The sequence below is a fragment of the Chelmon rostratus genome, chromosome 24, assembly GCF_017976325.1.
Source record: "Chelmon rostratus isolate fCheRos1 chromosome 24, fCheRos1.pri, whole genome shotgun sequence".
Classification (NCBI taxonomy): domain Eukaryota; kingdom Metazoa; phylum Chordata; class Actinopteri; order Chaetodontiformes; family Chaetodontidae; genus Chelmon; species Chelmon rostratus.
In genome coordinates this window covers 4,345,617-4,372,095 of record NC_055681.1, presented here as the reverse complement: position 1 = coordinate 4,372,095, position 26,479 = coordinate 4,345,617, and the positions used below count along the sequence as shown (strand labels likewise).

General features: G+C 44.6%; 1 protein-coding gene across 1 annotated transcript in view; it reads left to right on the top strand.

Moving 5' to 3' along the window:
• Positions 1–26,479, top strand: part of xirp2a (xin actin binding repeat containing 2a) — a 48,208-nt gene that overhangs the window by 20,423 nt on the left and 1,306 nt on the right. The window contains exons 3-8 of the mRNA XM_041966166.1: positions 9,280–9,437; positions 14,259–14,396; positions 15,756–15,842; positions 16,072–16,141; positions 16,487–16,590; positions 17,121–26,343. Of these exons, the coding sequence (XP_041822100.1) occupies positions 9,280–9,437; positions 14,259–14,396; positions 15,756–15,842; positions 16,072–16,141; positions 16,487–16,590; positions 17,121–26,343 (9,780 nt within the window). The remainder of the gene's footprint in view (positions 1–9,279; positions 9,438–14,258; positions 14,397–15,755; positions 15,843–16,071; positions 16,142–16,486; positions 16,591–17,120; positions 26,344–26,479) is intronic.

Below are 26,479 nucleotides of genomic sequence, written 5' to 3'. Positions count from 1 at the left end.
TCGTCTCAAAGCGCATCAGCTTTCGTATGCAAGTGGTCATGTGATCTATTGCTATTTAAATCTTTTCTTACATAACCCGATGATCTTTTTCTTTGTCAGTGGCGTGTCCACCCCTGCATTTGATTGGCCACCCCTTGTGCCAACCCATTATCCTAAAGTATGATGGCCATCTCCCCAGTGAGGGGCGGGACCATAGTTCAAACCCACTGTTTTTGAATTTTATAAATGTATATATATATATATATATATATATATATATTTGTATGGTGCCACGATGAAAACAGAGATGTAAGAAGCTGTAAGATTCTGTCATGCTTGTAATAAAAAATGGTAAATTAATGCTATTCCAACATGCGTGTGTGTGTGTGCCTGTATGCACGTACTTCATGCCGCCCCTGCATAAGTCAGTGCCCCACTGGGGCCAGTCAAAACTGTCAAAACTGCCACTGTTTTCTATGTTTTGGCAACAGGCAGGTCTTTACATGTCATGCCGATGCAAAAGGAAAATGAAAAAACCAAGAGGAAGAGTGAGGTGGTGACTGTCAAGAGTGAGGATCAAAAGTGATGGAAGTGTTGACTTGACCTAAAAGTGGTATCCAGGTGTTGAACGCATGCAAACATACACTCATCATATTCACACATGCAGACTGAGAGCTTATCCATCTCTACCTGAGATCAGTCAGGCGGTGGTGTCGCCCTCCACGTCTCTAAATCTCCGTGCCGTGTCTAAAATTGGAGCTGCTCGTCGATCCTCTGTGTTCCTGTTGTCCTGACTGAGCGATGGCTTTTGTCTTTGCTGACAAGTTGACACGCAAACACCGCATAATCTGCCAGGTCAGATGACTGACGGCGGCGGTGGCACGGGGGCTGCGGGAACTGTTCCCTGCAAAGCCGAAACATTTAAATAAAGCACGGTGGTGGAGTAAACGTGCTTTGAACAGATGCAAAGCTCAACTCTAAATCTCCGTGCTGCTGCTTTTTCTAAACAGACAACCTTGTTTACTTGTTTCCTCTCGCATTACACCGCAATCACCACCGTGAAACTGCGGCTGGCTTTGTGGCACAAACAACAGCAGCAGTTAAATAGGAATGCTTTTTTTATATCGTTTCAAAGTTGTGAGTATGTATATGTATATTAGTGTGTGACTGATTAAACTTGTCAGACACACTTGGCCCAGGAGATTTCTTCCAAGTGTGCAAATGCTGCCAATTGGAACTGCATTTGCCAAAAGACTGTTTTTGTTTTAATTAATCTCCTCCCAGATTTACATGCCAAATGATGATGTCTTCTTTATGATATTATCCTCAGGAAAAGCAAAGATTTTCCTCCTCTCAGCTTCAGATGTGACCGCCTTAGTGGCTATTATGGGACACAAATTAGCCCTTAAGACGTGATTGATGTTTGGAAATTGAAAGTTGAGGTTTGGCTATAATGTGTATTGATGTAAAGCTGGTTTGTGGTTCCTACAGGTGAATCAGTACAATATCTATACACAGTATGGATGTAGTATGAATGGAAATGCGTAAAGTGGTTGTTCTCTGAAATCCTTGGCATTTAAACAGAGTGTTTCATAATGTTGCTGAGCAAATAAGATCCTGAGTGTTTTGTGTAATGATTACACTATTTATATTTCTGCTTTCACCTTGACTAATGGCTTAAATGCACTGTTTATCCAAGCAAATGCTGTGTCTGCTCTTCTGTTGTCTACATTTCATCCTGAAAGTGAGACAATGTGACTTTTAAAAGAGGAAAAGACACATTATGGTGTTGAACTCATCATTGATGAAACACAGCTTAATGCTCTCTTGCTGCTTCAGCCTTAGTTGTTCTGGTATGACCAGTCGTTTATGATAGATAATGTCTTTAAAGTAAACGGCTGAGGAAAATCTTGGGAAATGAAGGAGAATTTGCCGTTTACAACTGCAGCCACAGTGGCCACGGTTCAGAACAGCTTATATAGTCTCGCTTCAAAGGAATAGTTTTACATTTGGGCAAATGCACAGATTGGCCTTCTTGCTGACAGGTAGATGAACAGGGTGATACCACCTCATATCTGTACGGTACATACGCAGCCTGTAAGCCCGGTGTAGCTGAAAGAGTGGACACAGATGGAAACTCACTGTCCAAAGTTAAAAAATCCACCTGTCAGCACCTCTAAAGCTCAATAACTTGTTTAATCTGTCAAAACAATGTTTGTCTATACTTCAACTGATCGTCCCTTTCTGTGAGGACCTGTGAAAGATCATTTCCTCGTTTGTATTTTTCCCACTTTTTTTCCTTGTTCTCTGTTAAAGTCAGGCCAAACCACATTGTGAAGTTCACATTTATGTAGCTCATTTTCAAGTTTAGCTCATACATGTTCCACATCCCTCCCGTCCTTCAGCAGCTCCACTGGCTCCCCATCAAATTTCGCATTGACTTCAAAATCCTCCTGGTAACATTCAAGGCCATTCATAACCTCGCCCCTCCTTACCTGTCAGCTCTCCTCCACGTCCACACCCCCTCTCGCTCCCGTAGATCTTCCTCTACTATCAACTTGTCTGTCCCCTCCGCCCGTCTCACCACAATGGGGAGCAGAGCATTCAGCCGCTCTGCTCCCCGGCTCTGGAACTCATTACCACCCGAAATTAAAAACATTGATTCATTTTCCTGTTTTAAATCCACACTCAAAACTCACCTGTTCAGACTCGCTTATCCCACATGAGGTCAAATGGTCAGTCTGATTTTACACTTATTTGTTTTATCACTTGATTATTCTATTTTATTGTGTTTTATCGTATTGTTGTTTGTTATTTCTCGTGATGTAAAGTGTCCTTGAGTGTCCTGACAGGCGCTTTTATCAAATAAAATGTATTATTACATGTTGATTCACTCATCAGAAAGCAAGAAACAAGCAGTTAGCTGATTTAAACCAGGCTCCTTAAACACCTTTCACACCAACTAACCAGCGACGTAAAGCCTACAAACACTCATAAGAACTGGTACTTGCTCTATTTAAAGAGATTATCAGCTGTTGCAAATATATAAAAGTCTAGTTTCTGAATACAGTACAACCGTTTTCAAACATAATATTGAGAAAAATATTCTTATATTCTGGCAAATACATTTCATTTTCATATTTAATTTGCTTTCTCACAGACAAAAACAGCAGGTGAAGTACTCCTTGAATCATTAGCATTGATTAGCACTTCCCTCTCCAACCCAGATATATCAGAGTCAGTGTTACATAACACGGCGCGCTCAGTCTCTTCATCTGCAACTTACTTTAACAAATTAAAGGTACTATTCACATTCAGCGCTTCATTTTCTGCAAGTTGTTTTTACTTTAAAACTCGCTTGAATGTGGACTCACCCTGGACTTCAATTTGGTTTATTCTGAGCCCCCTTCATTAGGTATTCTACAGGAGTATGTTTATTTTCCACTTCAGGAACAGGAAATCCATGTGCAATTTCAGTGGGATTATCAGCAGAGTGCAGCTTCTCCACAAGCCTGATAACCACGCTTTTCTCTAGTCGATGTGCTGCAAACGGCAGCTCATGGGGTGGGCTCCCGGCGAACACCTAGTGTTACATATACGAGGCTGGTAAACAGTCATGATTACAGCAAATAATATAGATAGATAGATAGATAGATAGATAGATAGATAGATAGATATACTTTATTTATCCCAAGCTGGGAAATTGCAGTAAAGGTACATTAGTATGATATGGCAAGAAAAGATGATGATAATAAACGATTCCAGGGTTATATTTGATAGATTCCCTTGTATTGTCAGGAAGTAAGTAGGTTGAAAAAGAGTGAATGAAAGGCCCCAGGCTGATCAGACACAAACGTAAGAGCACAGCTTTAAAAGACGACCTTTGACATTTCTTCAAGGCGGCAGGAAAGAAGGAAAAACACAGAGAGACAGGAAGTCTAGCAAAAAGAAATAAAGGATAATAATATGATTTCCTGTCATTACCAGCTTGAGCGTGTCTTGATCGATACGTTTCTAGCTCGCTTCTCTTGGGCCTCTGCACAGCAGGCACTGCACTGAGTTTCCTCACTTTGTGTTGGTTGTAGTGCCTCACCATCCATCCGAGGAGCTGTCTTTGAAAAAAGTTCAAAGGCGTCTTCACGGCAGGCATAAAGTGTACAAGATGGGTTTTTAGAGGGAGCAAGTTTCACAGAGGAAGGTCCACTCAAGTCCTCTCAGCAGAATGTTTTAAATCATTCAATATGTTGAAAAAGTCCAAAGTTGAGCAGCTTTTACAGGCAATATTTGACTCAAGACGGGCAACACAGGCATGTATGTCAGAGATATACAGCAGAAGGTGTTTAACACATTGAACCCGGTGAAGGAGCTCTGCTATCACCATGTTTCTGTGAGAAAACAGCGTCTGAGAGGAAGCATTGATCCTGAAACACTGGCAACACACAACGCCTGATACTGAGTACATGAATCAATAATCAATAATGCACGTAGACAGGCAGGGCTATGTAGAGGAAAGGTACATTAGTATGTTGTGAGCAAGTCAGGTTCATCCCCAGCCATCTACTTTAAATGAATAGTTTGACATTTTGGAAAATCCTTATTCGTTTTCCTGCTGACAGTTAGATTAAAGCAATACGCCCCAAGAGGCTGTGATTTACTGTGATTTTAGAACAGCTGAGGAACATTGTTAGGCATGATGTGCAGTGCCTAGCAACGCTCGACTTTTCCAGCTCTTTTTCAGCTTTCTCTCTTAATAATTTCAGTGTGTCTCTGTTCTTTTTTTTAACTTCCTCCTCATTCACGCTTTGCCAGAAAATCAAAATTCACAACAGACTGTGACATTTTGAACCCATTTGTTTGGTGCAGTAAAACTGATGAGGCAGGTGTGTGTTTAGAGAGCATTATACAACAATGTTGACATGGACATGGAGCTAAAAGCAGCAGTTGCTTAGCTTAGTTTAGCATAAAAACTGGATGCAGGGGGTAACAGCTTGCCTGGTTCAAAATTACAGCATGCCTGTCAGTCCCTCTGTAGCACAGAAAGGTTTTGGTTTTACAAAGAGTAGCATGATGGAACTATTTCTTGGAAAACAGCGTGCAGTGCACAACCTTCTTTAAAACCAACTTGTTGTTCTTACATCTCTTCTTTTCTCAAGTTTTATTTTGTGTGCTTTACATGTGCTATTAGGTGTATTTCTGGATCAAAGCCAGACTTTGCTTCCAGTTATTATGCTAAGCTAGGCTAATCCGTTCCCGGCTCCGTCTCTATATTTAGCATGCCGACATGAGAGTGGTGTCAATGTTCTCATCTAACTCTCTGAAAGAAACCAAACAAGCTATTTCCCAAAATGTCAAAGAATTCTTGACAGACAATCTGAGCATCGTACCTTTTTGTTTTGCTAACATGTCATAAAATGGCACAAGCCCTCTCACTTTGCCCGTGTTTGTCGTTGTGCACAATATGTATGAGATCCATCTCCGCTGTGCTGAATCGTGAAATGTCACCGTATTTACCATGCTAACAAGCAGTGATTCCAAATGCCAAGTGTCTCCCTGCTCTCTGCTGCTCAAATGAAGGATGTACCAAATGTCTGTTTTGCAGCTCACAGTGTCCATAAGACCAGTGTGACATAAGGTGAAGGGAATGTCGGCTACCTCGATACAGGATACTAAAAAAAAGCCAGCCCACATCCACGTAGCCTCTCCCCCAAGTCCATCCTATTTTTTACCGAGGGGGACTTCTAAAATAAAATCAGCTGTCACTGGATGCCTGGGCCTCACTGAGCCGTAGATCTCGCTGCTGGAGCTGGTCTCCAAGCCTCACTCATTTGGTTTCTGCGTCGGGTGAAGGCTGGGCAACTGAGCCCATTTCATTTTCTAGGGGAGGCCCTTTTCTGCTCTGTTGGATTCTATTGTTGTCTGACGTACAGAGAAACCTACACACTTAAAGAAGGTAAGAGATGTATGCAGGCTGTCAGGACTTCAAGGCTGGCTTTTGTGTAAGCTCCACTGTTGGCACAGTTCTTTTAAAGTGATTTTCAACTGAAGCACAAGTGGAAGGAGCCAGATTGGAAATGGTAGATGACATTTTAGCCGATAATGAATTGAATTGATGTGCCCGGGCTTCGCTGACATGAGGAATCTTTGCTGTAAAATTGGAAATCAGATGAAGCAAGGCCGTATTGTGTTGCAACGGCAGGTGCTGCAGCTTCATAAAGAATGAGGTGCGATATCGCAGTACGTTTCTGTGATTCCACCAGGATTTGTGCATTGTCATAAAACATGCATGAGCCCTTCCTGTTTCCTTCCACCAGACATAACCAGCAGCAATCTGATCTGTAATATTCTGAAAGCGTAGCAAATCGGAGACAAAGTGCTTAGCCTAGCATAAGGAAGCACCAGAGGGCAATCCAGTCTCCATGTAAAGAGTTATTTTTGAAAGATTTGACAGCTCAATTATTGTGCCTGTTTTGCTTTCGTCGGTAAGGAAGAAATCGGCCTCCATGGCTGACATTTCAATTAGTGTAGCTCGATTTGGCTCTCCTGTCAAACCTTGCCAGCTGAAAGCTTTGGTCAGTAAGTAATGAACAGAAAATTGGGTTGCTTAAGGCTTCTGTTGTGAGGAGAGGTCAGAGAAGGGGGTGACGCCTCTGTGATTAGCGAACGGCCTCCGTCTTGACACAGATCTATGGGTCTTGGTTTAGCTTTGAGCGACAAAGCCGTGCTGCCTTCTCTTGCACCTTCAAACTCTGAAATTGCTCTTTTGTTCTTTTCCTCTCTCTTTCCTGGACACATCCTCCTCTGCTGTCTCGTGCCCCGACACCCCACGCAGCCCTTCACCTCCTCACTTCTAGCTAGCCGGCTGTGCAAGCGCCTCACCTCTGATCGCTTTAGCGCAAGCGGCGCCGAGGACGCAGTGACAGGGAGGTCAGTGGCCCCGGGCTGGGCTCGATATAGCCACTGAGTCGTGCATACCGGCAGCAGCGTGGCCTCCGCTGTTGACTTTTCCCAGCCTCTCCCACTTCAATTACCCCCCCACACCCGTTCCTGTCACTTGTTCTGCCGCTGTGGCATTACAGAGATAAGAAGCTAATACTCTGAGAAGAAAATAATGGTAAATATGCCTATAAGCAGTATGTGCTCTCCATTAAAAGCTGAAATGACACAGGGTACAAGTGTAAGCCTGTGAAAAAGTTTTTTTCTGATATCAACACCACACTGTGAACACCAACCGGCCCTCAGCTGAGATGGTCAAATCTGTCTTATTAGAAGTTTGTCAATTTTTGCTTCTACTTTGTTTTCTTTCTTTCCTTTTGTCTCTCACTTCCACTCCATAAATCTTCCTGTCACAGGTGAAGATGACGCTGCAGACAGAGCCAGTTTATAAAAGGGCCGAGTTTATTTTTTTCTCCAGTCAGCCCACACCCCCCCTCCGGTTACCTCACCTCTGTGTTATGGCAGCTTTGCATACGGCATACCCTTCTCACAAGCCAAAGCGTTGTTGTCACCGCTCTCACCCATCAAAACCCCCGCGTCTCTGCCTGTCTGACAGCTCCAGATCATGACTTCAACATTTATCTCTGGTGATAAATGAGAGCATTACCCTTGTGTTTCTGTCATCGAGCTGGTATTCGGTTACACTGCAGCCTCAGGTTAGCCTCGGCCTATTTCTCTCCCTGACGGGTTATTGGTTGCACTAGCATGCCGGACGTAGCAGAAAGCTAAAATTGGTGGGATGAGGGGAGCGTGTTCTTGTCACATGGCGTTCGTATTAAAACCCACCACTAAGTGGCACAAATTCATCCGTGCATTGTTCGAAAATATTTAGTTATGGTGACTTTTGATGCTTAAATCATCAGTACAAAAGATGATGTTAGAAAACATCTGGTTTTTAATGCTTGTGTACATACGAACTTCAGGGCACAAGTTAACTACAATTTCCAAGGTGCATTGTGGAGCCAAAATTTCCTTTTTATGTGCCGCTAACAGCAGGTGGATGCTAAAGATTCGCACCTCTGACCACCACCATGTCAAACAGACCAAAGCAACATTTTTTCTCAGAAACAAAGATAAAAAAAATAATAAAAATTGTCGGCCATAACATAAAACTATACATTTTAATTTCTAGATGTTTGTGTTGAACTGTGTTGTGGTTTTACCCACCAGATACAGAGGTCAAACCAGTGGGTGTTTGATTTCCTCATTTTGATGGTATAGATACAGGAGTGGGCTATATCAAGCCAGTGTAGTCATGGATATACTATAAATGGGCTGCAAGAAGCGTTAAGATAGCTGGCTTTGCACAGCCAAGCATGACAGTAGGCTACACTACACCACTAAGCACTAAATCTGTTACTAATCTCTATACTACTACAGCACCAAGGACACCTTCACTGGATCTTTATGCTTTTAAGAAGCAGCTGCCGGAAGACTTTTCAAATCAGCATCAATCCATGTTGAAGTAGAGCTCGCACTGAGCTCTATTCCAAAGTTATACCAGTATGCATATATGTGAAGCGAATATGGAAGCGCCTAGTGCGAAAACACAGCAAGGAGGAGGATTTGAAAATGTCAAAGGGTTACAGCGTGAGCACATAATGAGAGCGAATAATTTCTATTTAGGGTCTTCTTTCATCCCACGGTGTTGTTGCCTGGAGAGAGAGAACATGCCAAGAGCTAAAAGGTCCAGTGTGGGTGTATGCGGAGCCTGAATGGAGCCTTCTCTGTTTCCTAATGATGCTTTGTAGCACTGAAAAAGTCAAATGTAAAATCAGTGGTCTTCTCTAATTGGCTATCCGCAGGGATGTGCTGAGCAATATGAAGAATCATAAAATAGTGTTTTGTGATTGATGAGTGTTCCGCTTCAGTTTGGCGTCGATATTCCTTACGGATTGTTTGCCTCTGGCCATTTCTGGTTTGAAGGATGCACAGTGTGTAGAGCTGTATCAAACTCGGGAATATAAGCAGTTATGATTAGAAAAGGGGAAAAAGCTATAACATTTTAGACATCAAAGACTACACCTGGCTACATTTCCTGTACACATGAGTTCATTTCATTTTATTTCACTTCCATTAAAAGTAGCTGCTGTGATTATGTAATGTTTTAGGAGCAGTGTTTGTGAAACTCAGCTCAGCATGTTCCAGTATAATGACAGAAACCTCATATATGCTGTTATAATGAAGCATATGCAGTTACTGAAGGCCGAGCTCTGTCTGACAGCTGCATCAAGCTCAGTTCGGTTTGCATGCATCACTGAGAGGCATTCGCATCTTAAAGTGCGATTTCTTTCTGTTTGTGTGTAGCTGCGGGCAGCACAGGTAGATCCAGATCAGGACTTCCCCAGGACCGGGTCCCGAGCGCCGAGGACCAGGAGACCGAGCAGGTGTCGGTGAAAGAGCGGCTGGCGATGTATCAGGCCGCCGTGACGAAGAAAGACGCCAGCAGTACCTCCTCCGCTGCGGTAAGACGATACTTCCACACAGGTGTAACGGGAGATGGCAGCGAGGGGGTGCGGGCAGGTGTTCGGATGAAACTGCTGAATTCACAGTGTGACACTGCAGATAGTTATGACCAAATTATATCTGCCGTCACTGAGCATTGTTGAACAGGAGAAGGGGGGTTGAGTGCCACAGAGCTCTGGTGGGATTATTGGAGCTGGATGGAAAAGCAAGGAGTCATCTAACAGTCATATAGGATCTGTATTGATTTCTCAACATACATTTATAGAATCAGAAGACTGACAGCTTCAATGCTGAGGCTTTAACCAGTGGTGGAAAAGAACTAATAGCATTTCCTCAGGCACTGTACCTCAGCACAAGCTCGAGGTACTTTAGCTGAGTATTTCAATTTCATGCTACTTTATCCTGAGATCTGGTAAACTGGAGGGTATTTGAGTCCGTTTAGTGAGATGAAATGGCTGCTCACATATAAAACATTTCAATTAGCCAACAAGATGAGAATAAAACCTTAAGCTTCAGGCTTATAGGAAGTACTGATTGTATGCATTGATGAATCAGTATTAACAGTATTATAATACATTAATTAGTCCTAGGGGCCAATTTTTCTGCAGAACCAGTATTTTTGATACTCTTAGTAAATTTTACTGAGAATACTTCTGCAGGATCTGGAGCGCAAAGCTTGTAATAGAGTACTTTTACATTGTTGTATTGCTACTTTTATTCAAGTAAAGGGTCTGAGTGATCGTTCAACCACTCTTTACACATTATTTAAAGGCATTGCCTGTCACTCCACAGACTTCTCAAACACATGTCACGAGAGGTTCAGATGATCTGTATATGAATTGTAGATATTCTCAAAGTCAGAGCAATAACGTGAAAATGTTGGAAGCCTCATGTATGGACTGGTAACACACAGGCAGGGATAGCTACATATGCACACACAGCTTGTTACAAAGAGGCCGTGCACAAAGCCACTAATAACCGTGTCAGAGTAATTTTAGCTGCATCCACAGAGAGAAAATCATGTGTATTTTGCAGCAAATTCAGATGAACCCACGCAGGCAGCACATCAGCAGGCCTTCACACATTATTCCTCCTTTGATTTAACACAAAACACATTTCTGAATATCCCTGAGTCATTAGTCATTACCAAGGACCAAACAGCTTCAGCGGCTTTGAAGAGTCTGCATGCACTTTATATACCCAGTAATTCAACAGTGTGAGCAGTTAGTCAGCCAGTGCCTTCACTGTAAGTCAGCCCAGTATCTAAAATAAAGCCTTACCTACTGGAAAATGTCCAGTCTTTCCCTGTTAACTGTGTCTGCAACTACAACACAACAACATAATGGAAATATCACTTTCAAGCGTACTGTGTTATGAGTTTTGATGAGGAGTTTGAGCAGGCCTTTAACACGCAAACGCTGAAAAACTTGGTGAAACAGAATTAAAGCAGCACCACTGAAAATTGCCTGTTTAGTCTCATGTAATATGTATTTTAAGGCATTCCTGAGCAGTCATAATGATAATTATAGCCAATTTCATACAAGAAATGCAGCTTTACCACAAAGAAATGGCATGCACCATGTGCTTCATATAAAAAAGACAAAGGAAGAAGGTGCTCTATATGGAAAGTGTTGTGATTTGGCGCCATATGAATAAAACTGAAATTGATGCTGAAGTAAAACGAGGGATAGAAATGAATGGAAGGATAAAGAATTAAACCAACTTGATGGTAGTAGTAAAAATAGGGTGAAATAAGGATGAAAGTAGAATAAAGAGAATGCATAGAGGAGGACATTTATATGAATATCTGCTGCAACCAATTTATCACTTCTGACTCACCGCTATGACACAGGGAACAGAGAGAAACACAAATGAAAAGATGCATTATGAAGTCACTTTTCTCCACTCAGCACCACATCAAGACTAAAGAGCAGCAACAACCTGCTATTTTTCATAACTTCACCTTTCTGCTTCTCGCAGTGGCGTCTCGCATTGATATATTTTTCCTGACTTTAATAGCTCACAGCAGCTCCAGTCCAGTGTGATATGACTGAAGAAGCCAGTAATAGGAGCTCCTTTAGTAGACGAAAAATCATTTTTCGTCTATTTACAGAAACAATCTCGTCAAAGGAGTTTAAAGGTTTGACCACAAATCTCCCACGCTGATTTTTCATATTTCATTTAGTCGCTGATCGTTTTGTCGAGCTGGCATCATCGGGCTATTTCACTAATAGTTCCTCACATGCAGCTCTCCTCTCACAGGATGAATAACGTCGTTCAGCTCAAAAAGTGTTTTCTCTGCAGCCAGCATTTGAAGCTCAGCGGCAGAAAACTGTGTTGTTTCTTTTTCCGACGTGTTCAATCAGCCCCTAGATCTGGAGATGAAGCAGCATCCAGTGTCCAGCATGATGCTTCTGTTGGCGTGTGACTTCATGCACAAGATTTGGCATTATGTCATTAATTTAAACATCTAATCAATACTATGAACCTTGAATCAGACTTGACACCTGGATTAATGGTAATAATAATAGTAATAACAGTACTAAAGTTGTCCTCTGCTCTGCAGCATTAGCTATTTTTGAAAGTGGTGATTTTACAGTGAGTGCATTACCTGTTCGCAGGTCACAGGTCTGCATAGTAACAAGCCACTTGAGGCCAAGCTTTACAGCCATTTCAGAGCAGATGAGAGGCGTTATTAACACAACACAAAGTGCTTTTCCAGCTGCACTAACATTGCCGTAAAGCACCGCCTCAAGCGGCTTGTTGTTTTTTTTTATAAATGGCTTGAACACAAATAACAACCGTGGGACAAATTCAATAAATCTTCGACAGTCTTTTATCAGAAGTTTAATAATACAGACAAGGAGGCGCAGCTGTTCCCAAACAGCAGCTTTAAACAGGACTCCCTGACTGATTCTCTTACACTTCGCTTCAGTGATTGTCAGTGTGGCAGCGCTGCAGCCTCCATACTCAGTGGCAAGCCCCATGTGGTGGTGGTGACAGCTGAGTGTTTGTGTGTGCGCTGGGGAGGGGCGTGTAGTGTAGCGGGCACAAATGGGGGGCTAGTTGCCAAAGGGAATCAGCATAGGAATCTTGTTTTTCCTCTGTACCTTTGCAGCTGTCGTCTGCACGTCTACACACAAGTGACAAGGTGTTTAAAGATAGCAGAACCCCTGACGGACACCATTCAGTCCAGCCTGTCATCCCTCAGCCCCGTCTCCAACAAATTACTGCTCATATATACAGTATGCTTCTGATCTGCAGCAACAAATATGTTTTGGAAACGTTAATGAATGCAAAGTCACAAAATGCTGCTGCTGCTGCTGCTGCTATGTGATTCTGTTTGAGCACTCACAGCAGGATAAGACAGGGCATGTTTACTTAATTAACATTTAATCAAATCCACAATCTTCCCCGGCTCATCAGATAATAGAGATATTATTAATGTTTCGCTGCTAATCACAGGTAACTGTGTCTGTACAGATATGAGAGCGGTATCCACTCTGTCCATCTAACTCGTATTCCCCAACATGTAAAACAATTCAACCTTAATCGTAATGCTTTTGTTGCAGTCTCCGTCTTTGTACACTTCTGCTCAAAAACGTAAAAGACAAATCAAATAAGTAGTGTACAACTTTGCTCCTGTCGTTATTGATTTGAATTTTCCACATGAGTCTAAACAACGAGGCGAGGAAGACCAAGAGAAGCCTGAATGCCCGCTCATGTGGAAAGTCTGTCTGCAACAGTCATTTTAAATGAGAGCTGTTGATTTCATGTCATATCACTGGGGCCATTGTACCCTCAGGTAGTCAAATATTGATAACATGCTGCCCTGCCATGAAATGTCACTGGCCTAAACTCCTCTGCAATAACTTGCAAATTGCACTGTACTCCTCATTTGCATTAAAAAGGGAAAGGTGACGGGGTGGTGTGTTCAACATATTGTGCACTCACACACACACACACACACACACACACACACACACACACATGGCAGCAAGCTTCTCATATATATTGCAGTTTCCAGGCAGCTGCATATGCAGAAGCCTACGTATAAATGTTTTATTAGGGAAAGTAATTGACAATCCCAAAAAGGAGATTATTGTATCAAACAGTCAGCGTGCATTCTTGCCTGGATCTCGCAGGATGAGGGCTGCATTCTCCATGCTGATGAGGTTCAGAAAGTCTTCTCTCGTCTTTGCAAAGGGAAAACCAGGCTTTTGTATTGTCCAGTTTTAAGAAATAATTCCTTCCATAGCCCAATAAAACGCACTGAAAAGCTTTTTTGTTCCATTAAACTGACTAATCTGAAAGACTACATTTTCTATTGATGTTTCACTGTCTGTTGCAGGATAAATGTGCAAAGAGTAAATCCATTAAAATTGGGTGCCTGCCATCTTTGCTATTTCTGAAATTTCTGCCCGACATAAACACAAAGAAAGACTTTAATGTAGGTTTCACTTCTTTTCAGCTCGTTGTATTACAACGATGTAACTTTGTCCTGCAGGTATTACATGCTGTACTTCGCTGCATCTTATGCACTGTCAGTGTTTGAAAATTACAGCATTCATGCCACAGTGAAAAGAACTCTAACACTGCTGACTGAAGCTTTAAAAGCACTCGCTTTATGCCTTTCTTTCACTTTTGTATTTGCATAAGTGAATGTAAAATATAGTCACAATCAATGAGAGCGGGTGGGCTCGCTGAGGTCAAATCCAACCTCCTAAAACTCGCATAATCTGGAGACTTACACTCTGTTTAATGGATTTTACATACAGTACACAGGTGGATTCAGGTGTATATCTGTTTTCTGCCCACAGGTGATGGATGAGTCCGAGCCTTGTTCGCTGCCTGGTGGCCTGGCCAGTGTAAAGAGACAGTTCGAGAACCAGGAGTTTGCCTCGGCGTCCTCTCAGTCCAGCGTAACCCAGTTTCATTTCGAGCAGAGATCTGTGCAGGTGAGAACGCAATCACGCTTTCTAAAATCTCCTGCAGTGAGCATGAAATGATGTGTATTTCTATGGAATGGGACGTGCTACATCTAAATGTTTGTCATATGAAAAGGTGAGAGCTTATGCCATAAATAAGACTCTTTCCCTGCGCCTTCGCCCCTGCACAGGATTCTGCAGGAGCTAAGCTAATTGCAGAGCTAAGCAAAAACTTGTATTAGGGATGCCATGTGGAATGGCTTTTTCAAAGACCTGCAGGTCACAGTGTTGTTAACAGAAGCTCAGTCACAACAAAGACTGTTTTTGTTACAGGCCTTGCACTGTAAGTAAATCAAAAGGCTGATATTTCACTATATAATAAACAGTTTCATTCAGACACAGACAGTGAACAACTTTCTCATAAAGCCAGTATGGAAAGAGCTGAGGCTGGAGTACGTATGTGGTATCATCAGGTATATACATTTCTCCCCTCCCGTTTCAAGTAGCTTGGAGTACTGCTGTCCACTCTGAACTGTATGAATGCCACAGAGTGACTTGCATTCTGCTGTAGCTCTTTATTGGAAAAACTCGGCTGCTGTGGCTGCGACTCTGAGGCGTCCTTGTAGGTCACAGAGGGCACCTTGAGCTCTGCTGGTCTGTGTGGCCCTGTCATCCAGTGCGTGAGGAAAATGCCAGAACGCGTTAGCAGCCTGGGCCGGGGCCGGATCTCAGTGAAGTGAGGTCAATTCTGCCCTCCATGCTTTCCCCCCATCTGCTCATTCAGGCAAGAGGCAGAGTGGATTCATCGAGCGCACACGGACCTTGCTGAATGCTAAATTTTACATAGGGGTTCGTGAAGGGAAGTGCCCGTTTGATCGAGTTATTGCTCCTGTGCTGCAACAGCAAACCACTTTCCACTCAAGTTTTCTTCACAGGTGTAATATCTGAGCTGTGTTTTAAAACTGTCTGCACGGCAGGAAAGATATTATTCTGACATAAGTGGTTTCAGAAGTACAGAACACCTCCACCATCCATGTATCTTTCATGTTAACAGCAGATAATACAAGCTCAAATATTATATTTCTCTTTCATCTCATTCAAATTGCATGTCATTGACTGTTTTTTCTCTCAAATGCTGAAATCCTCCTTGACTGGAATTTAAACTTAGTAGTTCCCAAGGTGGCAGCTCTGTAATGGGAAAACATTTATTACCGGCCACAGAGGAATTTTATTAAGTTTCACAAAATAAAAATTGCTTCTTCTCTCGCCGTTTCTTACAGCTCACAGTCATGAGGTGATAAAACCGTGGCATGGTCTGTGCCTGTGCACATGTTTTCAGTGTGAGAGGGATTCAGTGTGTCCACATTCCCATTTCTCCGTGTTTGACAGGAGATGTCAAGCTCCTCAGAGGTGACAGTGAGAAGCAGTGCCAGAGAGGTCGTCCCCGCCACAGTCCTCTTTCACAATCAACAAGAGGTACGCTCACCAGCTGTCACCAGCTGTATGGTAGCATCTCACCCCTGGAAGGCTGCTAATACACCCAGTCTGACTTCTTCGGTTATTTTAGAACTTTCTGTTGCACTTCATGTGCCCTATATAGAATATTAGCCTCATGCTAAGCCTTTAACTTCACACTGATTGAAAACAGTTGGAGGCTGCAGTGCACTTGCCAGTATACTAATGATTTCCCACCATCTTTTCACAGGTGATCCGTGATGAAAGAGTCCACCATAACAATGTGGCAGCCAGTTACGGGAACCATTACAATGAAACAGGTTATTCTGCTCATGCCTTTTATATTGTAATTTGCACATTTTTATCACAGCACTGCTTGTGTCCTGTATATTAATGATTGTTCCTACTACTGCTGAATAAGGGATGAGCTACGAAAATGACTGCAGATGATTTTCTATTCAGTGCATAGCAGCAAATCTAATCAGGGCAAAGTCAGGAAGGTAAAATATTGGAAAGTGGAAATTGGGCAATCACCGCTGCATGGTTTCAGAAAATGAAAACTACTCAGGTTTTTAATGAAATGATTTATTTCTCTTTCCAATCCCCCTGAGCTCCCTCACTGCGAACGACTTAATGAGGCAGCCTTCTTCTTGTGTCTAATTCAGTTATGCTCGTCGGAGGAGAGGACCTACCAAAGGTTTCCACTCAGGCTTTGAAGCAGCAGTATGAAAAAACAATTGAGGAAGCCGCACCAGCCAAGGAAATTAAGGTAAAGATGCTGTCTGTTTTGATGCTATTTTGTTTGTTTTTTTTTTATGAGGTGTCAGTATGAGGATGAGGCCACATCATGAAATCATCGTAAGGAAATTGTGCATTCAGTGAGTTCATGGAGAATAAATTGGACTGGATAAAAGACCTCATGTCATTACACAGCCAAAGTCTCTCAGTCTTCTCTGTGCGAAAAAGAAAAAAAACGCAGACTAAATCAAGAACTCACATTACTGTCTGCATTTAAAGTGATTTTCAATGAATATTTACCTAACCTAAGGTTCATGAGTATATCAAGTTAGCAACATGCATAACTGAAAATGTCCAGGTCTGACTGACTCAAGATGTGTCTGTATTTGTGTATTTACATCCAGAGTAGTTTACTGGTGCATTTGCTTTTATTTTTGGGGAAGAAATTTGATTCAGCTGCACAAACCTTTGAAATAACATTTATAATCGCTGTTATTTTAGGTTAAAGGCTAAACCCTAACTGTCCCTCTCTCCTTAAACAAAACCACTCACAAACAATAGGTTGATGTGGATTTCAACCTGTTTCAATGGGCACCAGTAAACCAGTCCTCCAAAGCCTCAGCCATGACAAGCTATGACACCTCCTCCACCTTAAAGACTGCTACTGCCTCATCAATGGCTTATGAGACGACAGACCATTTCCCTCCCCCACCCTCAAACCTTGCGCAGGTATTACAGGAAGTCCCTGAGTCCCAGCCTCAGGAGCCAGCCTGCCAACACAAGCAGACTGTTAGCAAGGAGCAGTATTTTAAACACAAGAGTATGGCTGAGCTAAAGCGCCTCTACAAGCACATTCATCCAGAGGTCCGCAAGAACCTTGAAGCGGAGCTCCCCGAAGTAGAAATGAAGGACATGGACATTGAGGAAATGGGAGATGTCCAGCAGACATGCTATATGTTTGAAAATGACGGCAACAGCTCGAGTAGGTGTTCAAGCCCTGACAGAGAATCCCTGGAATGGGAGGAGATCCTTAAAGGAGAAGTTCAGTCTGTGCGCTGGATGTTTGAAAACAAGCCACTGGATACCATCAAAGATGAAACCCCAGATGAGAACGAGGTGAGGAATATCGCCCAGCAGGAAATCATCGCTGGCAAAGATGTCAGATACACAGCTTGGATGTTTGAGACTCAGCCCATGGATGCTCTGGGGTCAGAGACTCCTGACTCAGTTGAGCAGTCACAAAAATCAACTGATCTGGCGAGAGGAGATGTCCGCACTGCTACATGGCTTTTTGAGACACAGCCGCTTGATTGTCTGAATAAGATCTACCAAGAAGACGAGCAGGAGACAGATGCTGTCATCAACAAAGACATCTCCGGCGGAGATGTGAAAACCGCAAGGTATCTCTTTGAAACCCAGCATCTGGATTCCCTGGGTAAAACCGAAACTATTGAGGAGAGCCACTTCCTCAACCTGAAGTCTGAGCTGGAGGAGATCAAAGGGGATGTGAAGACAACCACCCGCATGTTTGAGACCCAGCCCATGTGTGTCATCAGGGGGGATGCGGGAGAGATGCTGGAGATCACCACCATACGCAGGGAGGAGACTGAGAAAGGAGACGTCAAGACATCACGCTGGATGTTTGAAACCCAGCCGCTGGATATTATAAACAAAGACCCTGCAACAGTAAAACTTATATGTGGTATCTCCATGGAGGACAACATTCAGTGTGGCGTGAACAAAGGGAGATGGCTTTTTGAGACAAAGACTCTGGACACCATTAAGGATGAAGAATGGGAGAGTTCTAGGATGCAAAAGGAGGAAATAATCGGTGCTGATGTGAGGAAGCACTGTTTGGTTTTTGAGACTCAGCCTATGGATACTCTGAAAGATAACGCCAATGCTAGGCCTTTACCCTCGGAGGAGATTGTAGGAGGTGATGTCCGATCAGCAAAACATCTGTTTGAAACAGTACCCATGGAAAATCTGAAAGAACTGCTCGAAGTGGGAAAACTTCAGAAAATGGTTGCGTCTGAGGAAGAAAAGGGTGATGTAAGGCATCAAAAGTGGGTCTTTGAAAGCCAGCCACTGGAGAATATAAGGGAGGAGAAGAAGGAGATTACAAGAACTGTGAATGTTGAAGCTCTTGACAAAGGGGATGTGACAAATTATAAAGAAAGGTTTGAAAGTATGGATTTAAGTAAGCGTGAAGGGACACAGAAGATTCAAGTTGAGGGGGTCACAAGTGGATCGGTCAAATCCAACAGAGTTCTTTTTGAATCAACCCCGATGTATGCTATGCAAGACAGCTCTGGCCATTACCACGAGGTGAGGACTGTGAGACGTGAGGAGATTGTGAAGGGAGACGTGCACAGCTGCAGATGGATGTTTGAAACACGTCCCATTGATGAGTTTGACGAAAGCATCAATAAGTTTCAGATCATAAAAGGCATATCCAAACAGGAAATCGAGTCAGGGGATGTCAAAACGGCCAAGTGGTTGTTTGAAACCCAACAGCTTGACGCTATTAAATTTTTCAACAATTCTGAGGATGAAGAACATAAAACTAAGGAAGATATCGAAATTGAGAAGGGGGACGTTAAGACTTGTAGGTGGCTGTTCGAGACTCAACCAATGGATGTTCTGTATGAAAAGGTGGAAAAGAGTGAGGCTGATGTTAAGCAAGTGCAAAAAGGTGATGTCAAAACGTGCACTTGGCTCTTTGAGACCCAAACACTTGACAACATACGCGACCATACAGAGACTGAGTCTGAGACCATTCTGAAGACCTGCACTGTAAAGCAAGAGGACATCCAAGGGAAAGATGTGCGACTGGCCCGCTTCCTCTTTGAAACCGAGAACCTGGAAAACATCACAGGCGAGGACAGCAGTTCTTTCAGGAGGGTCACGGAAATAAACATTCAGTCGGGCGATGTTTCCAGGATGAAGTACATCTTTGAGAATCGCTCCTCTGACATTATGAGCTCCACCTCGGAGGAGACAATGCAGAGGTTAAAGACGCAGCAGGCCGAGGACATCCAGAAGGGAAACGTGGTCAACTGTACCTGGATGTTCGAGAATCAGCCGATTGATGCCATCCGTGACGAGGCGAGGGAAGTTCGCACTGTGACTGATGTTCGGGGGGGCGACGTTGACAAAGGCCGCTTCATTTTTGAGACTTACTCTCTGGATCAAATTAAAGACGAATCCACTGAGACTGATATCTCTAAACTCACAAGTATCTTCAGAGATGAAATTGAGAGGGGAGATGTGAAAAATTATACCATGATGTTTGAAAGTCAGCCGCTGTATGCCATCCGAGACAAAGAGGGCCACTACCATGAAGTAACTACAGTTACCAAGGAAGAAATCATGAGAGGAGACGTGGTGGGGGCCCGATGGCTGTTCGAGACAAAGCCACTGGATTCAATTAGAGATTCAGAGGAGGTCTATGTCATTAAAGCTGTGACTGAGGAAGGCGTCAACAAAGGAGATGTTAGCTCTGCGAGGTGGAGGTTTGAAACACAGCCGCTGGATGAAATTGCAGAGGAAATTAAAGTCAAGTCAAAAACAGTTGCCGATATCCAAGGCGGCGATGTGAAGACAAACAAGCACCGATTTGAGACAGACGAGATGTCTCAAAAGTACATCAGAACTGTTAGCGTGAGCGAAATCCAAAAAGGAGATGTCAGATCTGCGACATGGATGTTTGAAACGCGCACGATTGATGATATCCGCGGTGAAGGCGCCGAGTATGATGGCATGGAGAGAGTGACAAAAGAGGAAGTAATGAAAGGGGATGTCAAGCAGTCTGTGTGGCTCTTTGAGAAGCAGCCCCTTGACAGTATCAAAGATACCGATGGCACAGAGCTTGTTGTCACAAAGGAGGAAATCCCACAGGCCGACGTGAAGACAACAACATGGCTATTTGAAACCACTCCATTCCATGATTTCAATGAGAGCAGAATGGAAAAGACAGAAATATTAGGTAAAAGCATCAAAGAGACACTTGAGGAGCTTTATTGTCAGAAAATGGTTGACTCACAAGGTATCCTTATTGAGACAGATGAGATCGGCGATGTCCGCATGGCAAAGTATAAACTCATGAGCCAGGAGGCTCCACAAATCCAAAAAGAAGAGATTATCAGAGGGGATCTGAGCAACATAATGATGAACCTCCTGAACCGCAGGGAGACCACCGAAAAGGGGATAACTATCGATGAGGAGGAGCGTGGGAACATCAACACCACGGTGAAGCAGCTATTCAACCAGGAAAGGGGAGTCAATGTTGAGAAAGAGGAAATTATCCGCGGTGACATTCAGGAGGCCATAAACAGTCTGCTCAAGAACGAGGGCTCCTCCAAGCGTGGCATTCTGATTCAAGAGGATGAGAAGGGAGACGTGAGGATGACTATCTATTCCCTCTTGAATAAAGGGGAGAGGGCGAGCATGGAGAAGGAGGATATCGTTCAAGGTAACGTGAGCAGAACCCTTCATCGTCTCCTCTCCAACTCAGGAGAAGAAGACTCTAAAAAGATAAGGGTTGGGGACACGGAGAGGGGTAACGTCAGCTTTTACTCCACATGCATTGAGTCGGGAGCCTTGGATTACCTGAAGCAGCTTCAGTACGAATCAGATGAAGCCCAGGAGAAGGTGGAAAAGGAGCATATTATAGGTGGCGACATTGAGGAGACCAAAATCTTGCTGCGGAAGAATCAGCAACAGATAGGTCGCACAGTGGCAGAGGACGATATAGTTCCTGGTGATGTAAACAGCACCGTCAAAGTCTTTATGACAGAGCCTACTGTTACCTACAGAAACCTAGAGAAACACGACATTGTTAAAGGTGACCTTAATGCAGCCCTGGATTCACTGACCCAAGCCATTAATCAGAAAGTAGTGATAGAGAAAGAGGAGGTGGTGAAGGGAGACTTGCACACTACTTTGAAGTCTCTGGAGGAGGCCCAGCATCAAGCCAAAGAAATGGAAAAGCCTGAAATCATCAGGGGAGACATCCGAGGAGCTCTTGAGTCACTGGAGAAATCTACATCCACCAGTATGGAAGCGACTGTCGAAGACTTAGTGCCAGGTGATATCAAAGGGACCCTGAAGTCCCTGGAGGAGGCGAAGCAAGCTGTGAAAGAGGTCGAAAAAGAGGAGATCGTCAAAGGAGACATCCACACTGCCATGCAAAGTCTACACGAGGCGTCGAGCGAGAAAAAGACCTACCAGCATCAAGTGAGCGAACAAGGTGACGTTAAAGCCACGATCCAGCTCTTGCTAGAGCCGAACACTTCTCCCAGAATGCAGCGCAGGGGGAGCACCGAAGGAGATGTGAAAACGTCCATAAAATGTCTTTACGAAGGACAGGAGACAACACAGGTGGAAAAAGAGGATGTAGTAAAAGGGGACGTTCAAGGTGCAATCAAGTGTCTCATGCAAAGAAAACAGTATTCAAAGCCAAAACGTGTGTATCCCCCCAAGAAAGCAAAAGTGCCCGTGAAAAATCCATTAACTGTAAAGCAAGTGGAGCATGAATGCTTACATGAAGCAAAGAGTGAGAGCGTGGCAGTCAATCCAGCCCCCGCTGTGAAAAACCTCTCTCAGAGCGCTGAGTCACAGAAGCACACGCAGAGGCACGACGAAAGCAAATCGGTGAAAACACAGGTAATAACCCAAGAGGGCCACTCTGTTACTGTAGCCAAAACAGACAATACTGCTGGGGCCTCTCAACAGAAGAGCATAAAAGAGCCGAAACAGAAAGCGCTGCCTCCACAAAAAATACAAGCTCCTAAGCCTGTTATGATTAGGAATAAACAAATGACTAATAATGATCAACCAGAGGCTAAAACAGCTGATGTGAGTATGATGAAAGAGGTGCAAAACACCTCGCAGGCGATTATTTCAAACAAGCAAACATGTGAGACAAAGACGATCAAACAGGTGCAGACTACAGTGATGGAGAAAACTGTCACGCACAAGCAAAATGTCACGGTATCAGAGCAGCTGTCGACGTCTCAAAAGGAAGCAGAGAGTAAGGCTGTCGCACAAAAGCAGAGCACCAAAAATGTGAGGAGTGATTACCGTAACCTTGACATGAGAGGGAAAGGTGTGATTAAAAAGGCGAAGCCAGAGATTCACTTCCCCCCTCCTCCTTCTTCACCACCTCCACCCTCAGAGTCTGAGCTCTCCCTCCCTCCACCCCCGTCGCCAGTGCTGGAGAGCCCTGCGTCCGCCACATCCCAGCCTTCTATCATGAGGCAGGACAGCGACCTCCCACCTCCACCGCCTCCGCCTCCAATGGAATGCATGAAGTCGGAGCCCGAATTTTTCCCTCCTCCTCCACCCCCTCCTCCTCCACTCTCTGCTGGAGGGCAAGATTTTCTACCACCGCCTCCCTCACAGCAAGAGCTTAATGCAATGCCTCAGCCTCCCCCTGCAAAGCTGGTGAAACCCGTCGGCAAGCCTTTATTCAAAGTGCCCAAGCAGCCAGAAACACAGAAGCAGCCCGTACAAGTTAAACCCAAATGGCAGAAAAAGCAGCCAACTCCTACTCCACCCCCACCTCCACCTCCACCTCAGCTCCCTCCTGATCAAAAAACAGCAGTGCCAACAAAAGCAGAAGCTAAAGTTCAGGAGGTGAAAAAGGAAACAACCCAACAGTTTGAAACAAGCATGCAGATTCAATCTGCACCAACAACAAAAATACCGAGCATCCCAGCTGTGAAAGCAGTGCAAAAAGAGAGCCCACAAGCTCCTAAAAAAGTCTTCGTCCCTCCGATTAAACTGCCTCCACCTCCTGAGCCTGCTCCAGCGACAAAGTCCAGACCTTTTGCTCGCAAATTTAAAACCCCTCTCATGCTTGCAGAGGAAAGGTTTCGTCAACAAAGGATGGAGAAAGAGGAAATACAGAGGAGTAATGTCACAACTCCCACTTCTGCACCGAGTGATGCACTCTGCTCTGCTGCCACTGCTGAGCTTTCTGTGGCCACGGAGGCGACAAAGGCAATGACAGAGGAAGCTAAAACTGTTTCCAAAGAGGGAATATCAACCCAAGACTCACCTGCCAAGAAAACCCCTTCCCAGATCCCTTTGAGCAAGCCCTTGATCTCAGTGGTTAATAAGAAATCAGCCCCCGGATCCTCAAACGTGTCTTTAGATAAAAAGCACGTTGCCAGCGAGCACTCGTCCGAAAAGATAGTCGCCTCAAATGATGTCGTTAAAAAGAACCAAATCCCGGCCAAGAATCAGACTGTTTCCACCTCTCAGTCCCATCGTGAGGCCTCGAATATTGACGTCCAGTCATGCTCAAATGTGGCCACTTCTTCAGTCACGGAGCAGCAGCAGATTATTAAGAAGTCCAGCATCAAATCTACCGCTGCCACACAGAGTGCCGTCCAGGAGAATGTAAATCTTCAAAGCCAGACCGCGGTCACATTGAAAGCTGAGGATGTAAAGAATATTAATGTGCCTCTGAGTCCCTCTCAACCCACTAAAATCCCAAAGGTAGCGCCAACTTTCAAGGTGAAAACATTTAAGATGCCGACAGAGAAGAGAGAGGATAAATGTGACAGTTTGGGACAAAAGGAATCAATGAAAAGTGAAATGCATTTACAGCAGGAGACATGTAACGTATCACAGAAGAGTGAAACAAAAGTGAAGCAGGAGAGCCACCAGCTGACGTCGGCAAGAGCTGAGACAAAAGCCGAAATGAAAGTAAAGGAGAAGAAAAGTCAGATGACCCTCCCCATAAAGGAAGCTGAAGTGGAGGCTCACAAGAAAAAGGGAAAGCAGGTGCAAAAGAATGAGACTGAAGTCAACCTGTCACCATCAGTTACTGTTTTAATGCCTAAGATGGCTAAGATAACATCTGCAGCGAGTCATCAAGGACAAGGCCATGTAGCTGTCTCCCACAGTCAGCAGAGCATGAAGACGGAGCACAGTCAGAGACACGAGGAGGTGCTTGTGACTGAGAGCGTGGTGCAGCAAAGCCTTCAGAGGCAAGAGGCTGTTCAGGTGCAAACACAGCAACTGAAGCTACAAGCAGCAGAAACAAATAAAATGCAGATAAAGGCAGCAAAGTCCAAAGGTGAGCCCAAGGATGTGCCTGTGAAAGGGACGGAGAAAAGGACCCACAAAGAGGAGGCTAATTCACAAGAAACGACAGCTTTCGAGAAATGTCATGTAATGCACAAGCTGCTTGCTCAAATAAAAGAGCTCGAGGGCACACCGAGCAAAGTAGACTCCAACGCTGTCAGAATGATTTTGAGTGAATTCCCCGACTGGGTGATGGGCTTGGATGAGAAGAAGAATTTAAGTGAAATTGCAAAACAGCAAAGTAAGAAAAAGTTGAAAGAGATGATGGTGTATGTGAAAAACATTGTTCAGGCTAAGCTCATATTTTTGGGGGACAACTCGACAGCCGTGGACGAGCGGGAAAAAGAAAAGGAGGCAGCAGTGGCGCCACCGCCGGTGCCTTCAAAGCCAGACAAGAGCGTTTCCAGTGGAGCAACTGCAAAGATATCAAAAATTAGTATCGGATCGACGAAAACTGAAAAGAAGGTGGTGGAGGAGAAAAGGTCACTTCAAGGCAGCAGAGTGCATCAGGAGCTGAGCGAGGCGGCGGATCAGAGAGTGTCCTCCCCTTTAGCGAGCATCCGCACTCCATCACCCACTTTCATCAGCATCGAATCAAGGAGGGTAGACTCGCCGCTCAGAGTGACGCCTTCTCCCCCGCCCTACAAATCAGTCGGGACACCTCCGCCTCCTCCTCGCAAGTCATACACACCCACATCGACCTTCAGCAGGGCCACGCCGTCTCCCACCCTGAGCCGCTCAGAGAAGCTGATGAAACTGAGGGACACCACCTCGAAGCTTTCTCGCGGCATGACTCCTCCACCTCCCATGCCGGTGGCAGAGTTTTTTGCGGCCGAAAGAGGACAATCATCCCCGTTTGACGACAGGGCAACTCCCGTGGAGGGAAATGAGCAAGGATTGATGGATGTCGCGGAAATGGTGGACTCCATGATGACTGTGAGGGACAAGAAGTCTTTCTTTGAGGAGGCGCAGAGGGCTGAGGTGAGCAGGGCGTACATTCGGAAGGAACCCATCGACATCCCCGAACGTCTGGAACCGGACGCTGAGGAGAGCACCGAGGCTGTGACTATAGATCTGCTGAAAGAGGATCTCCCAAGAGTTGACTTGTCTAAGCTGGTTAACAAATTTGAATCTCCAAAACCAAAAGTGTACACCAGAAAAGAGCCTATTGTCATCACAGAGAGGCTGGGCAGTGATACAGAGGATCCCGAGGCTGACCCACACACCCCAAAAACTGAAGAGATCCCCACATTCAACGTTAAAGCGATAAAAGACGTGTTTGAGACGGGAGAGCACAGCTCTCAGGCAGCCCGAGAGCTGAGAGAGCAAATAGAAAGGAGGGAACCTGAATCAGTCTATTCCGAGCTGGTGGGTCACTCTGAAATGACAGCGGTCACTGAGCAATTCTGCAGCGTCGACGACTTCGGAAACATGACAAGAGAGACGAGCAGCGAGATGCATTCTGGGAGCTCCCTGACCCGTGGCAGCCCTCCGTCCTACGCTGATGTGGTGAGAGGCAGCGTTCCAACAGTGGCCGTGCCCCCCGAGGCCTCCACCGAGGAGCTGCTGAGAAACTTCCAGCAGTCGTGGGCCAAGAGCCAAGGAGTTTTCCAAAACCTGGGTTTCAGCGTCACGGAGCAGAGGACTTCGCAGATTGTGACGCACCAGCAGGAGACTGTCGTGACGGGTAAACCGGGCTGCGCGGCATGAGGATACTAAACAGGCGTGACGGTGTGTTTAACATGCTTTGTGTGTGAGAAGTTTAAGGCGCCGACTGCGCTGTGTATAAAGAAAAGACACATTAACATTGGTTTGACACTGTT